This window comes from Rhinopithecus roxellana, chromosome 2 (assembly GCF_007565055.1).
Source record: "Rhinopithecus roxellana isolate Shanxi Qingling chromosome 2, ASM756505v1, whole genome shotgun sequence".
Classification (NCBI taxonomy): Eukaryota; Metazoa; Chordata; class Mammalia; order Primates; family Cercopithecidae; genus Rhinopithecus; species Rhinopithecus roxellana.
In genome coordinates this window covers 31559333-31572335 of record NC_044550.1, presented here as the reverse complement: position 1 = coordinate 31572335, position 13003 = coordinate 31559333, and the positions used below count along the sequence as shown (strand labels likewise).

General features: G+C 35.7%; 1 protein-coding gene across 3 annotated transcripts in view; it reads right to left on the bottom strand.

The window, feature by feature from the left end:
- The window catches only part of USP53 (ubiquitin specific peptidase 53), a 75540-nt gene that overhangs the window by 47619 nt on the left and 14918 nt on the right, over positions 1-13003 (bottom strand). For all 3 annotated transcript variants that reach the window (XM_030915448.1, XM_010364864.2, XM_030915454.1), the window contains exon 3: positions 3857-4542. In XM_030915448.1, coding sequence (XP_030771308.1) covers positions 3857-4000 — 144 coding nt within the window. In that variant the 5' untranslated portion in view covers positions 4001-4542. The remainder of the gene's footprint in view (positions 1-3856; positions 4543-13003) is intronic.

Genomic DNA, 13003 nt, shown 5'->3' with positions numbered 1-13003 from the left:
CTAATTTTTGTGTTTTTGGTAGAGATGGGGTTTCACCATGGTGGCTAAGCTGGTCTCAAACGCCTGACCTCAAGTGATCCACTCACTTTGGCCTCCCAAAGTGCTAGGATTACAGGTGTGAGCCAATGTTCCTCGTCCCATTTCATTTTAAAATGTTGATTATATTCTATCACTTATTTTTAAAAATTAAGGTTTAAGCTAGTTGTTGAACTAATTAGTTTTTAGCAATATATACTTTTTCATTAATTGCATGTAGCAATTTAAATGGTGCCTAACAAAATTAATGTATTTTTGAATATTTATACATATTTCTTATATTATTCCCAAAAGATCAACACATATCTATATATACATTAAATACAAACCTTTCATCATACATTCTTTACTTGAAAATAATGTAAGAAATAGCTTAAATATTAATATGAAATGGCATATAAATTCATTTTTCTGTCTTATATCAGATCCAAACATTTTAATGTCGTGTTTAGCAAACTCTTATAAGACATAGTCTACAATTTATTTCTCAGCATTTTTTAAAAAGTATTCATCAAATTGCAAATCAACATTTGTATTCTGAATTTTCAAAAAGAAAGTCAGGTCTTATCTCAGAAAATCTATTTGAATAGTTGTTTTGTCAGGGAGAATTGGCTTTGTAAATTAGCTTATATGGCAGACAACAGAGACCAGCAGATCCCCTAAAGCTGCTAGAGTTGGCAGGGCAGAGTACTGCAGAGAGCTGCACAGAGAGTTACCAGGGATCAGTAGAGGATCCCCCTCCAGTATTTGAGAGTGTACTATGAGGAAACTGTCTGAGGCCTGGGAAAGAAACACCCAAAAAGATTAGAAGGAATAGTGCCTAGAGCTCGCACAGGCCCAAGATAGTGCCTATTCCTGGAGCCAAAGTAGAAAACTTCATAATTCACAGAGCAATGGTTGAAAAAGAAGACTCTCAATAGCAGAGAATTTAACCCAAGAGTAAACACAGCTCTGTCCCGCCTAACAAAGTTTAAAGTAAAATGATCAAACTGCTTCCAAATAAACTCTGTCTCAGAACAAAGTTCTAGATTATTTTTAGGAATATAAAAATATCCATAATCTCTTTTCTTTTCTTTTCTTTTTTCTTTTCTCTCTGTCTCTCTCTCTTTCTTCTCTCTCTCTCTTTCTTTCATCTTTCTTTCTTTCTGAAGGCTGTCATCTGACCCCCCTATGCTTTCTTCAAGTAGTTTTAGCGTTCTTGCTCTTATGTTTAAGTCTTTTTTTCTTTCTTTCTTTCTTTTCCTTGTTGACAATTTTCCCGAGCAAACTAATGCAGGAATGTTTAAGTTTTTAATCCATTTTGAATTGACTTTGGTATATGGTGTTGAAATAAGGGTCCAATTTTATTTTTCTGTGTACCGAAATTCAGTTTCCTCTACACCATTTATTGAATAAAGCTGCCTTTTTCTTCTTGGCAAAAAAAAAAAAAAAAAAAAAAAAAAATCCATAATCTGACAAGGTAAAACTTGTCTGACATCCAACAAAAGATTACCAAGTATTAAAAGAAAACAAAAACAAGGAAAGAAAAAAAAAAACAAGTAATTGAAACACACCCAGTATTTATACAAATAACAGAATTAGCAGACAAGTACATAATAACAATTATTACAACTACACTTCACATGTTTAACAGACTAGCAAATGCTAAGTAGAGACATGAAAGAGATTTTAAGAAGACCAAGATCAAAATTCTCAAAGTGAAAACTACAATGTCTAAGACAAAAAAATACACTGGATGGGATTAATAGCAGTTAGGCAATACAAAGGAAAAGATTAATGAACTTGAAAATGGAGTAACAGACACCACACAAAATAAAACACAAAGAGAAAAAAAGACTGAGAAAGAAAATAAAGAGAGCATCAGTGAGCTGTAGAACAACTGGAAAACTTCAGGCAACCCACTGCATATGTAACTGGAAAACCCCAAAGGAGGGAAGAGACAGAAAAATTCTTTGAAGAAATAACAAAGTGTTTCCAAATTTGATTTAAATCCAAAACCCACAGATCCAAGATGCTCAACAAACCCAAACACAAGAAATATGAAGAAACCTATATCAAGAAACATTATTAAATTGTTTTAAGCGAATGATAAGGAGAAAATCTTAAAAGCACCTAGAGAAAAAGAACAAATAACATACAGAGAAACAAAGATCAGAATATTAGATTTTTCATTAGAATAATGCAAGCTAAACCACAGAGAAGCAAAAATCTTTAAAGCACTGAAAGAAAAATGTCAACTTGGACCATCTTTAATGAGGGAAAATATCTTTCAAAAACAAAAGTAAAATATAGATCTTTTCCAGACATACAAAAGCTGAAAGAATTGATCACCAATAAACCTGTATTACAAGAAAGAACCTTCAAGCAAAAGCAAAGGATATCAAATGGAATGTGGATCTATGCAAAAAACTGATGAGCACCAGAAATGGCAACTATGCAGATAGTATAAGTAAACAGTCTTCATGGTAAATGTCAGAAGAACGTTCATTTTTTTAAAAAATACATCATCATAGGAATACTTCTCAATGTTCTGATCCATGTAAGTTTCCTTACTCAAAATTTTCACCCGTTCTAATATGCGTTTTGTTTCTCTGAACTATACATGAAACTGAACTAATGAAAAGGACAGAAACAGAGGGGAAAACATAAAAGGGAAAAAGAGTAGGAAAAGGGATAAACAGAAAAGTATCTGCAATGTCAGAAACCCTTTCTCACAGCCTGATTCCATCAAAAGCATTTAATTCCAGGTCTTTTGGTATCTAATATTTCACTATATCCATTGCCACTGAATAAATATTTTTCTGCATTTGTCACAGTAATGTCAGTGGGATCTTTGAGCCAGGGCAGAACACTAGCATTTAAGTGAACTAAAGTAAATTAACACTTTCTTAATACCAGCTGCTTCTCTTTCCTGGGTGAGTTAGAGAACGTTCAAGTTTGGCATCTGTCTCAGGTAGAAGGCAACGGAGAACACAGTTCTGACTCAGACGTCTGTACACTTGGCACACTCTACACATGTTTATCTGTCAAATGAGCTAATCAACAAATATTTTTCTCTATTAGTTTTCAAAAGAAAAAACAATACACATGAAAAGTGAATCATTATATATGAATTCTTTTAAGGTATATTCTAAGGTCAACAGAAAAATTTATCAGTATTCTAAATCTTCCTCATCTTTCGTACTCTACAATGGTCAGAAGGACACAGGATCTATAAAATCCATAACTGCTGAATAAAAACTTTATTATGCATAAGAAAGTATAGTTATCTACGGCAGAAAAGCAGGTTAATTAAAAGATTTTCAACAAGGATTGAAGCAAAATGGATTATCCTCCAATTTAACCAAAACAGTGCTGCCCAAATGATGATTCCACAGAGGTAATTTAAGGACCACAGTGGGAGGTGAAGGGAGTTTGAGTACTGAGATCAAAAACTCTGCATTCTCATTTCAATCCAAGCAGTCTTTTTATTCTATCTACAGGGATCCACATACTGTATGTTTTTTTAAGGGAGGGGTGTTAGCTGATTAAAACAAAAACGTTTGTGTATGTTAGAAAAATGTCCTTAATTTACTAAATAAACCTTTTAAATAAGATTATTTATATCACAGTGATACATCAGTTTGTCGAAAAAAACATTTCCATTTATTATAAAAACCAAAATGACTAGCCAAAACATTTTTGCTCCCATTAAAAGTTATATTAAAAAGTCATTCTAATCTATAGTAACTTTATTTTTAATGTATGAGCTAAAGAAACGTTAAACAAAGGATATTCTGAAAAGTACTTTTTAAAATATAATAAGTAATTATGGTCTCACCTGTACAGCACTATTAAGAAAGCAGCTGTTTTGTCCTGGTTCATTTAACAAGCCTTTGGTAGGGGCTAGGGATAGCATACTTCCAGGCTGATAAACTTTTCCAAGATTGCCACCAGGTTTCCGTAAGAATTTTACCCATGCCATTTTCAAGCAACTTTGTTTGCATTTAGGCTAAAAACTATACACTTTTATGTAATATTTTGCACAATAAAATGGATGTCTTGAATTGTCCACTTAAATCCACTGCAGTCTATTTTAATAATGGAAATTTCCAAGTCCATATCTTTCCTGATGTTATAAACTCTTAAAGACTTTGACAAGTAACAATACGGTGCATAAACATAGAAGTTCTAAGCACTAAAAAAGAAAACTGTTTTAAACAAGGCCTTAAAGATGTTTAGATGTGTTAAATTTTATGGGAGCTGTGTAAGGTTAATATGAAAACGATTTTTTTTAATGGCTAAAAATACTGATAAACAAATCATCTCCTTTAATGCATAAGCCATTTGTCCTGATGAACAGAATATGCTAATAATACAAAAAGATGGAGAGTTGGCATTTGGCATGATTCCTTTGGTTGTTTGTTTTCCTTATGTTTTTTTAACAAGAAAGTTTTCTTTCTCTTTCCCAGGTGAAGTTATGAAAGATGACTCCATATTTCATATCAATGTGACCTCAAAGCAAATCTACAAAAAAGAAAAAAAAAATTTAAAAGCAAATGCAAATAAGAAAACTCTTAACTTTACCATTTCAACACAAATATTGAATATAGAATTAAAACTCATCATAAAAAGGATCAGAACTGATAGCATTCTAATATATATATTTTTTAATTTCATCATTTACATTTTTAAAATATCACTGACATCAATCCCTACCTACCTTAAGCTCAATGCTCAAAAGATGGTTTCATAAGGAAAATATTCTCCAAAAACCTAGAATAAATTATATTTCAGCTGGTATCCTATATCTGTCAATACTAAATTGTTCTATTTATTAATATGTTGTTATCCATCTTACACAGAATCATATTTTTCCAAAAAAGACAGATTTTATGTAAAAGGATATGTATAATTATTCAAAAGAAATCTTTAAGTCATAAATAAATCTTGGTGAATTAAATTTCCATGGTATCAACAAATGCACACTCCTGATTAAAAGGACTTTAAATGTTAAACTTATGAATTAAAAACAAATGAGTACAAGAATACCTTGTTTTATAGCATTTTACTCAATTGCACTTTGCAGATATACTGCCTTTTTAACAAATTGAAGGTGTGTGCCAACCCTGTACCAAGCCTATCTACCAGCACCATTTTCCCAACAGCATACGCCCACATCATGTCTATGTGACACTTCAGTAATTCTTTTTCATTATTACTGCATCCGTTATGCTGACCTGTGATGAGTTATCTTTGATGCTACTACTGTAATTGTTTTCAGTCTATGTGAACCACTCCCATATACAATAGCAAGCATAATCCATGAATGTGTGTATTCTGACTGCTCCACTGACCATCTGTTTCCCCAACTCTCTCCTGTCCTCAGGCCTCCCTATTCCCTGAGATGCAGCAGTATTGAAATGACGTCAGTTCATAACCCTACAATGGCCCCTAGGTGTTCAAGTAAAAGGAGTCGCAAGTCTCTTATTTTCAGTTAAAAGTTGGAAATGACTAAGCTTGGTGAGGAAGGCATGTTGAAAGCCGAGACAGGTGGAAAGGTAGGCTTCCTACACCAAACAGTAAGTAACCCAAGTTGTGAAAGCAAAGGGAAAGCTCTTGAAGGAAAATTAAAAGTGCTACTCAAGTAAACACCTGAATGATAAGAAAGCGAAACTCCCTTATTGCTGATATTGAGAAAATTTGAGTGGCCTGGACAGAAGATCCAACCAGTTACAACATTCCTTCAAGCCAAAGCCCAATCCAGAGCAAGGCCCTAACGCTCTTTAATTCTATGAAAGCTGAGAAAAAGAGGGTGAGGAAGCTAAAGAAGAAAAGTAGGAAGCTAGAAGAGGTTGGTTCAGGAGGTTTAAGGAAAGATACCACCTCCATAACATAAAAATACTAGGTGAGTCAGCAAATGCTGATGGAGAAGCTACAGCAAATTATCCAGAGATCTAGCTAACTGATGGCTACACTAATTAGCAGATTTTCAGTGTTGAAGAAGAAACAGTCATCAACTGTTTGACAGATGAAGACTGTCATCTGTTGAAGAAACAGTTGAAGACTGACAGTGATATGGACAGATAGAAGAAGATGCCATCCAGGACATTCTCAGTCAGAAAGAAGTCAATGCCTGGCTTCAAAGCTTCAAAGGACAGGCTGACTCTTTTTTTTTTTTTTTTTTTTTTTAATTACTTTTTAATTTTTTCCAACCTTGTGTTGAGGGCTGACTTTCAATAGATTGCAGTGAGGGAGCTGCTCTGCTATGTACAAAATCCCGACCCAGAAGCAGGTCGTCTACAAATGGTTTAGCACCAGGTTCCCCACGAATGTGCGTTGCGTGACGGGCGAGGGGGCCGCCGCCTTTCCAGCTGCAGGCCAACTCTCTTATTAGGACCTAATGCAGTTGTTGACTTCGAGTTGAAGCCAATGCTCACTTACCATTCTGAAAATTCTAGGGCCTTAAAAATCATGATAAATCTAGACTGACTATACTCTACAAATGGAACAACAAAGCCTGGATGACAGCACATCTGTTTACAGCATGGTTTACTGAATATTTTATGCCCACAGTTGAAGACCTACTGCTCAGAAAAAGATTCCTTTCAAAATATTACTGTTTATTGACAATGCACCTGGTTACCCAAGATTTCTTGATAGTGATGTACAAAGAGATGAATGTCGCTTTCATCCTTGCAATAACCATTCTGCAGTTCATGGATCAAGGAGTATTTTGACTTTTAAGTCCCATTATTTAAGAAACACATTTCGGGCCGGGCACGGTGGCTCACGCCTGTAATCCTAGCACTTTGAGCGGCCGAGGCGGGCGGATAATGAGGTCAGGAGATCGAGACCATCCTGGCGAACACGGTAAAACCCTGTCTCTACTAAAAATACAAAAACAGTAGCCGGGCGTGGTGGTGGGCACCTGTAGTCCCAGCTTCTAGGGAGGCTGAGGCAGGAGAATGGCATGAACCCGGCAGGCAGCGGAGCTTGCAGTGAGCGGAGATCGCAGCACTCCCACCTGGGCGACAGAGCAAGACTCCATCTCAAAAAAAAAAAAAAAAAAAAAAAAAAAAGAATACAGGGCAAGAACATACTAGTGAGCAACAAGTTCAGGCCAAGCAATTCTCCTACAAAGCATTAAAAAAGGAATAAGGAAGCAGAAAATATAAACACTTCTCAAAAGGTATGAGACATTGTTAAAATATTTAAATGTCAATATCTAGTAAGATTCTCAGGAAGGGAAATAAGTAAATATCTCTAGAAATGATTAAGAATTTCCCAGAATTAGAGACTGAGAAACTCAGATAAAAACAGGATGTGTAACTCAAAGAATTCAAACATGATGTAGGAAAAAAGAGAAGATGAAAACTGTGAAACCTAAATACTAAAAAGAAAACAGATTTACAAGTCAATTTATAGTCAAACAATAGAAAAAATAAATCCCAAAGTAAAATTTTACAAAAACTGACAACATCTTTACAAAAAGCCTGATAAAGGTGAAAAAAAAAAAAAAAAAAAGAGAGAGAAACATAAACACTAACGAAATTGATAAAGGAGAAATGACCAGACACATAAGCAATGGTAAGAATATTTCTTTCTTTCTTATGGCAATAACTTTGAAAATCTAAAGGAACAGGTAATTTCCTACAAAATACAAATTACCAAAATTAATACAAGAAAAAATGAAAAGCTTAAAAAGGCTAGTTTAGAAGAATATGGAAAAGAGATAAAAGTTCTCCCATGTTAAATGGCATCTGGGTCAGATAAATTCAAAGTTAAATTTCATCTAGACTTCAAATAATAGTTAATTCTAGTGTTAGATCTCTGCAGGCCACAGGGAAAATGAAATAGAAAGTAACCCCAAATCATTTCATAAGGCTAACATATCCTTCATATCAAAACATAATAAACCTCGTATGAATGTGACATGATTATAGTTACAAAAATAATAAATAAAATGCTAGCAAACAGAATCAATATGTCAAAGGAATAACATACTCTTGAAAAGAATAATGCAGTTTATTATGAGAATGCAAGCGTGAGTCTATATTTATTCTCTCAATAAATATTTGGGAGGCTGTGAAGAAAATAGCTAACAGAGCATATTCATAACAGTCAAAAAGTGGAAACAACCCAAACAAATGTCCATCAACCAATCAATGGATAAACAAAATGTGTTATGTATATTCATATAGTGGAATATTATTCAGCCATAAAAAGGAAGTAGTGACGCATATTACAACATGAATGAACATTAAAAAAGTTAAGCAAAGTGTAAGAAGTCAGTTACAAAAGATCACATATTATATGATTCCATTCATATGAAATGTCCACAACTAGGAAATCTACTAAGATAGAGAGAAGATTAATGGTTGTTTAGGACTGGAGAAGTGGGGGTTATAGAAACATGAGGGGTGATCATTAAAGGTAGAGTTTCTTTCTGAGGTGGTAAAAATGTTCCAAAATTGACTGTGGTAATATACATATACTTCTGTGAATATACTAAAAACCACTGAATTTTACACTTTTAAAGGGTGAATTGTATGGTATGCGATTACATTTCAATAAAGCTGATTTTTAAAAAGATTAAAAGAAAAGACTTTACATAGCACTCCTGAGACTGCCATCCTTACAGTGGTCTGCTTGCAGGGCTGACCTTTGGGAATTCAAGATTTGGGAAGGCTTTCTACGACCCTGATAAGAGTGAGTCACTGCACTTAAACTGCACAGACAAAATGTTTATCCTGAACACTTGTTTTCCTTCTGGAACTCAGGGATTTTGGTATGTCCCAGGCAGAGGATGCTTATGTGACCACCCCATAATAAAATGTTAAGCACTGAGTCTCTAATGAGCTTCCTGGTACACATTTTATACATGTCATCACAAAATCTATTGCTGGAGAAATCAGTGTGCCCTGTGTGACTCCACTGGCAGAAGACAACTGGAAGTTTGTGCCTGGTTTCCTCCAGACTTCACCTCCTGCTCCTTCTCTGTTTGCTGATCCTGCTTTATATCCTTTCACTGTAATAAATCACACCAATGCATACAACTATATGCTGAGCCCTGTGAGCCCTGCTAGAGAATCAACAAATCTGTCAGGTGGGAGGGATCCTGGGGACCTCCAAAACCAGAGGCATTATAGTACAGTAGTTGAAAGCTGCTTCATTTCTAGCAGACTGGCAAAAATATTAAAATACTATTGGTGAGGATAAAAGGGAAGAAGTACCTTCTTTCACTGCTAATAAAAAAATGTAATCATACTATTATACCCTCTGGCAATATTAAATCAACATGGCAACAACTATTAAAATTTAAAACACACTTCAACCTCCAAAACTCAATACTGAGAATCTATACCCCAGAAATAAAAGTACTATTTTTATTGAGGTACATTCGGTTGTACCAGTAAATAATGAAGGAAATAAAGTAAATATCCATCAGTAGGAACATAATTGCTAACAGGGTGTTTGCAGTGAATTCCTATAATTTTATGTTACCTCTGCATTCACTTTGAACATAAGTTGGACTTTCTCATACCAGAAGCAGTGCTCAGTTACCCTTGACAGTTTCCAGTTTTCTGCCTCCTAGTTCCTCAGTGTGGTCAATCCAGATATCTACTTCACACAACTGCTTCCTAGTTACCACCTCTTTATAGGTGGTCAGTGAAATACAAGCCCCTTGACTTGACCTACTGACTCACACAGCCTGCATGGGCTATGCAGATATGCCACAGTGACCACCTTTCAGTCACAGTGACTCCATGAAACATGTACCCACTTACTCTAAACCCACCAATTAGAACTCCCTGCAGGAAACCCACCTAGGTAATATCCTGGACTCCAATAAAAGCTTTGGCCCACAGGTTCCCCTCGCTCTCTGTCTCTTGCTCCCCACCCAGTGGTTGAATATGCGTGTCTTGGTGGCTCCCCACTTCTAGTTGGCCATAGGAGGCATGCTGCCCTCTCCTCTCTCAATTTGTAAGTAACACTGCTTCTGTTATTTCATGTGTTTCGGTGAGTTGTATCCTGTGTGTCTCACCCAATAACAGCGGAATCCAACTTATTTTCTGGTCAGGACTCTCCTAGAGAATGGCTATCTAGATAGGAATAAACTCAACACAGGTAAGACAAGAGCTACAAGAGCATCTGCCAGTATAAACAAGTTTCCTGTGAGAGACACCTATCAAGGGTCATGGACACTAAGGCATTAGGTCATATGCCAGGATAAAGAAGTATCCTGTGAAAGGCACACTGTAAACACCAATGACCAGAGCTCTGAAGTCCTGTCAGGGACAGGGTAGTGTTTATAGCCACTCTCCAGAGACAGACCACAAGACCACATTAGGGGAAAATACAACAGTGTTTTTGAGTGACAAAGGCAAAATGCAGGAATTTAATATGATCTCACTTTGGTAAAACAATGTATGTGTGAAAACACATATGCATTATATGATCACCTGAGCAAGGAGGAGTATATATGTATAATTGAAACAGGGTTAGACAGCCAACTTAGAAAATAAAAAAATATTAACTCAGTTATGTGCAGTTGAAGCCCAAAGAAAAAAAGAACAAAACATGTAATTATGCAAAGTCAGAGATATGCATATTATAGCATAAGATCCATGTGGAAGCAGAATAGGCTTCTTAGAGAGGTTACATCTTACTATAAAATGAAAAATGAGCACAAGTTTCATGTGTATGTTGGGAGGACAAGATGTATTTCAAAGAAATGCTATGAACCAAGTAATCAAGTAATATACACAATAAAGTATGAGGGAGACAGAACCAGGGGTCAGATCATGGCTGGTCTTGAAGGTCACATAAGAAATTTAGACTTCACCTAATAGGTGGCAAAAACCTTTTGTTGGTTTTAAGCAGGGAAATTACAATCAGACTTGTGGTATAAACAGACCATGGCAATGAATCAGATGAATTTGAGGTAAATTAATCTGCAAGTAAAAGGGATAAATTGGGAGGCTGGTGAAGGAATGCGGAGGAGAGATGGCATGGGCCTGCACAAGGGCAGTGGTAGCAGGAACAGGGGATGAATATGATACTCTTTCAGATGTAAGGTCAGCAAAACCTATGAAGCAGACAGGAAAGTAAAGAAAGTTCCCAGGTTTCTATAGTGAATGGTAGTAGGACTGTTACACCAACTCAAATAGCATTTATAGGAAAATGAGCTTGTTTGAGAGAAAATAGAGTTCCATTTGGGATAAAATGAAAGAGATTCTACAGAACATTCAAGGGGTGAGATCCAGTAAACATTAAAATTCAAAAGGTAATCCTGGGGAAGAGTTTAGGGTTGAACATAATGGATTTTCAAGTCATGAACATATAAACATAAGAAACCATAAGAATAGATGAAATGGTAAAGAAAGGGCATGCAAGTGAGAAAAGTGGCAGCCTGAAAGAATATCAGAAACACCAGGTTTATGGTAGTAATTATTACACTGGAGCCAAAAGGACAGTATTATTTCAGTCTTTATTTCACATAATGGTACCATATATAGATGGCTGGATGGATGACAGCAGATAGTCACTATAGTCTATGTTGTGCACAATTGCTATTGTATCTGACAGAGGTTTAGAGCTGATGTTGCTAAGACCATTCAGATTTATAATCCCCAGGCAGAATACCTGGGTAGCAAAAAGGAAGGCAGAGCAGAAGGAAACTAACTCTAACAGAAGGTCTAGAGGAACAGCTAGTAATTAACTCCTTCCTCCCTTTTATTCCTCTAAATCTACTTACACACACAACTGTAGTTTTCCTTACTCTTTCTTCTATTTTATATTATTTTTTCTATTTCTATTTTAGTCTATTTTCTATTCGATAAGATACAAATTAAACCATTTAGAGGTCACTAGTATCTCAGTGACAGCTAATTTTCCTATGTACAATATTTTTGTACATAGGATGTTTAAGTTAACCAGCTTTTGAAGTGTAAGTTGCAATCAACAAAATTCATCCTGTTAGAGTACAGTTCAGTAAGTTTTGACAAACCTACAGTCATGTAACTATTACCAGAACCAAGCTATAGAACATTTCCATCACCCTGAGAAGCTCTCCTGTGCCCCTTCACAATCAGTAACATTCCTCACTATGGTAGGCAGAATTCCAAAAGTGCATCCATCCCCCATCCCCAGATTTCATACCCTATAGAAACCTGTAAATATGACAAGATATCTATTCCATTATCACGTTACGTTATATGGCACAGTTGACCTAAAAATATGGTGATTATCTGGTTGGGCCTAATGTAATCACATGAATCCTTAAAAGCAGAGCGCTTTCTCTGGCTGGTGACAGAAAAAGAGAGATTTGAAGCACGAGAAAGACTTGATGTGCCATTGCTGCTTTGAAGGTGGAAGGGGCCTTAACATGAGAGAACAGATCCTGGTTGACAGTTAACAAAGAAACAGGAACCTCACTCCTATAAGGAAACACCTCTGCCAACAACCTGAATGAACCCAAAAGCAGATTCTTCTTCCTTAGGGTCTCCAGATAAAAGGCCAGGTCATTTGATGCTTCGACCACTCTTGTAAGACAGAGAGCAGAGAATCCAGTTAAAAACGACCTAGACTTCTGACCTACTAACACTGTGAAATAATAAATGTGCATTGTTTTAAGCTGTTAAAGTTATGGTAATTTGTTACGTAGCATAGAAAATTAATACATTCAACCCGCAAGGAAACACTGATCCACTTTCTGTCCTAGTTTCAACTTTTCTAGAATTTCTCATAAATGAACTCATACGTTTGAGTTTCATCTGTATTGCTGTACAAATCAGTAGTTGTACATTCCTTTTTATTACGGAGTAATATTCTTTTGCTTATCTCTTTACTAGTAGGTAGATTAATTAGAGTTGTTTCCATTTTGGGGTTATTATGAATTAAGTACCTACATACATTCAAGTACAAGTCTTTCTGTGGACACATTTCTCTTGTAAATACCTAGCAGTGGGACTGCTAGGTTGTA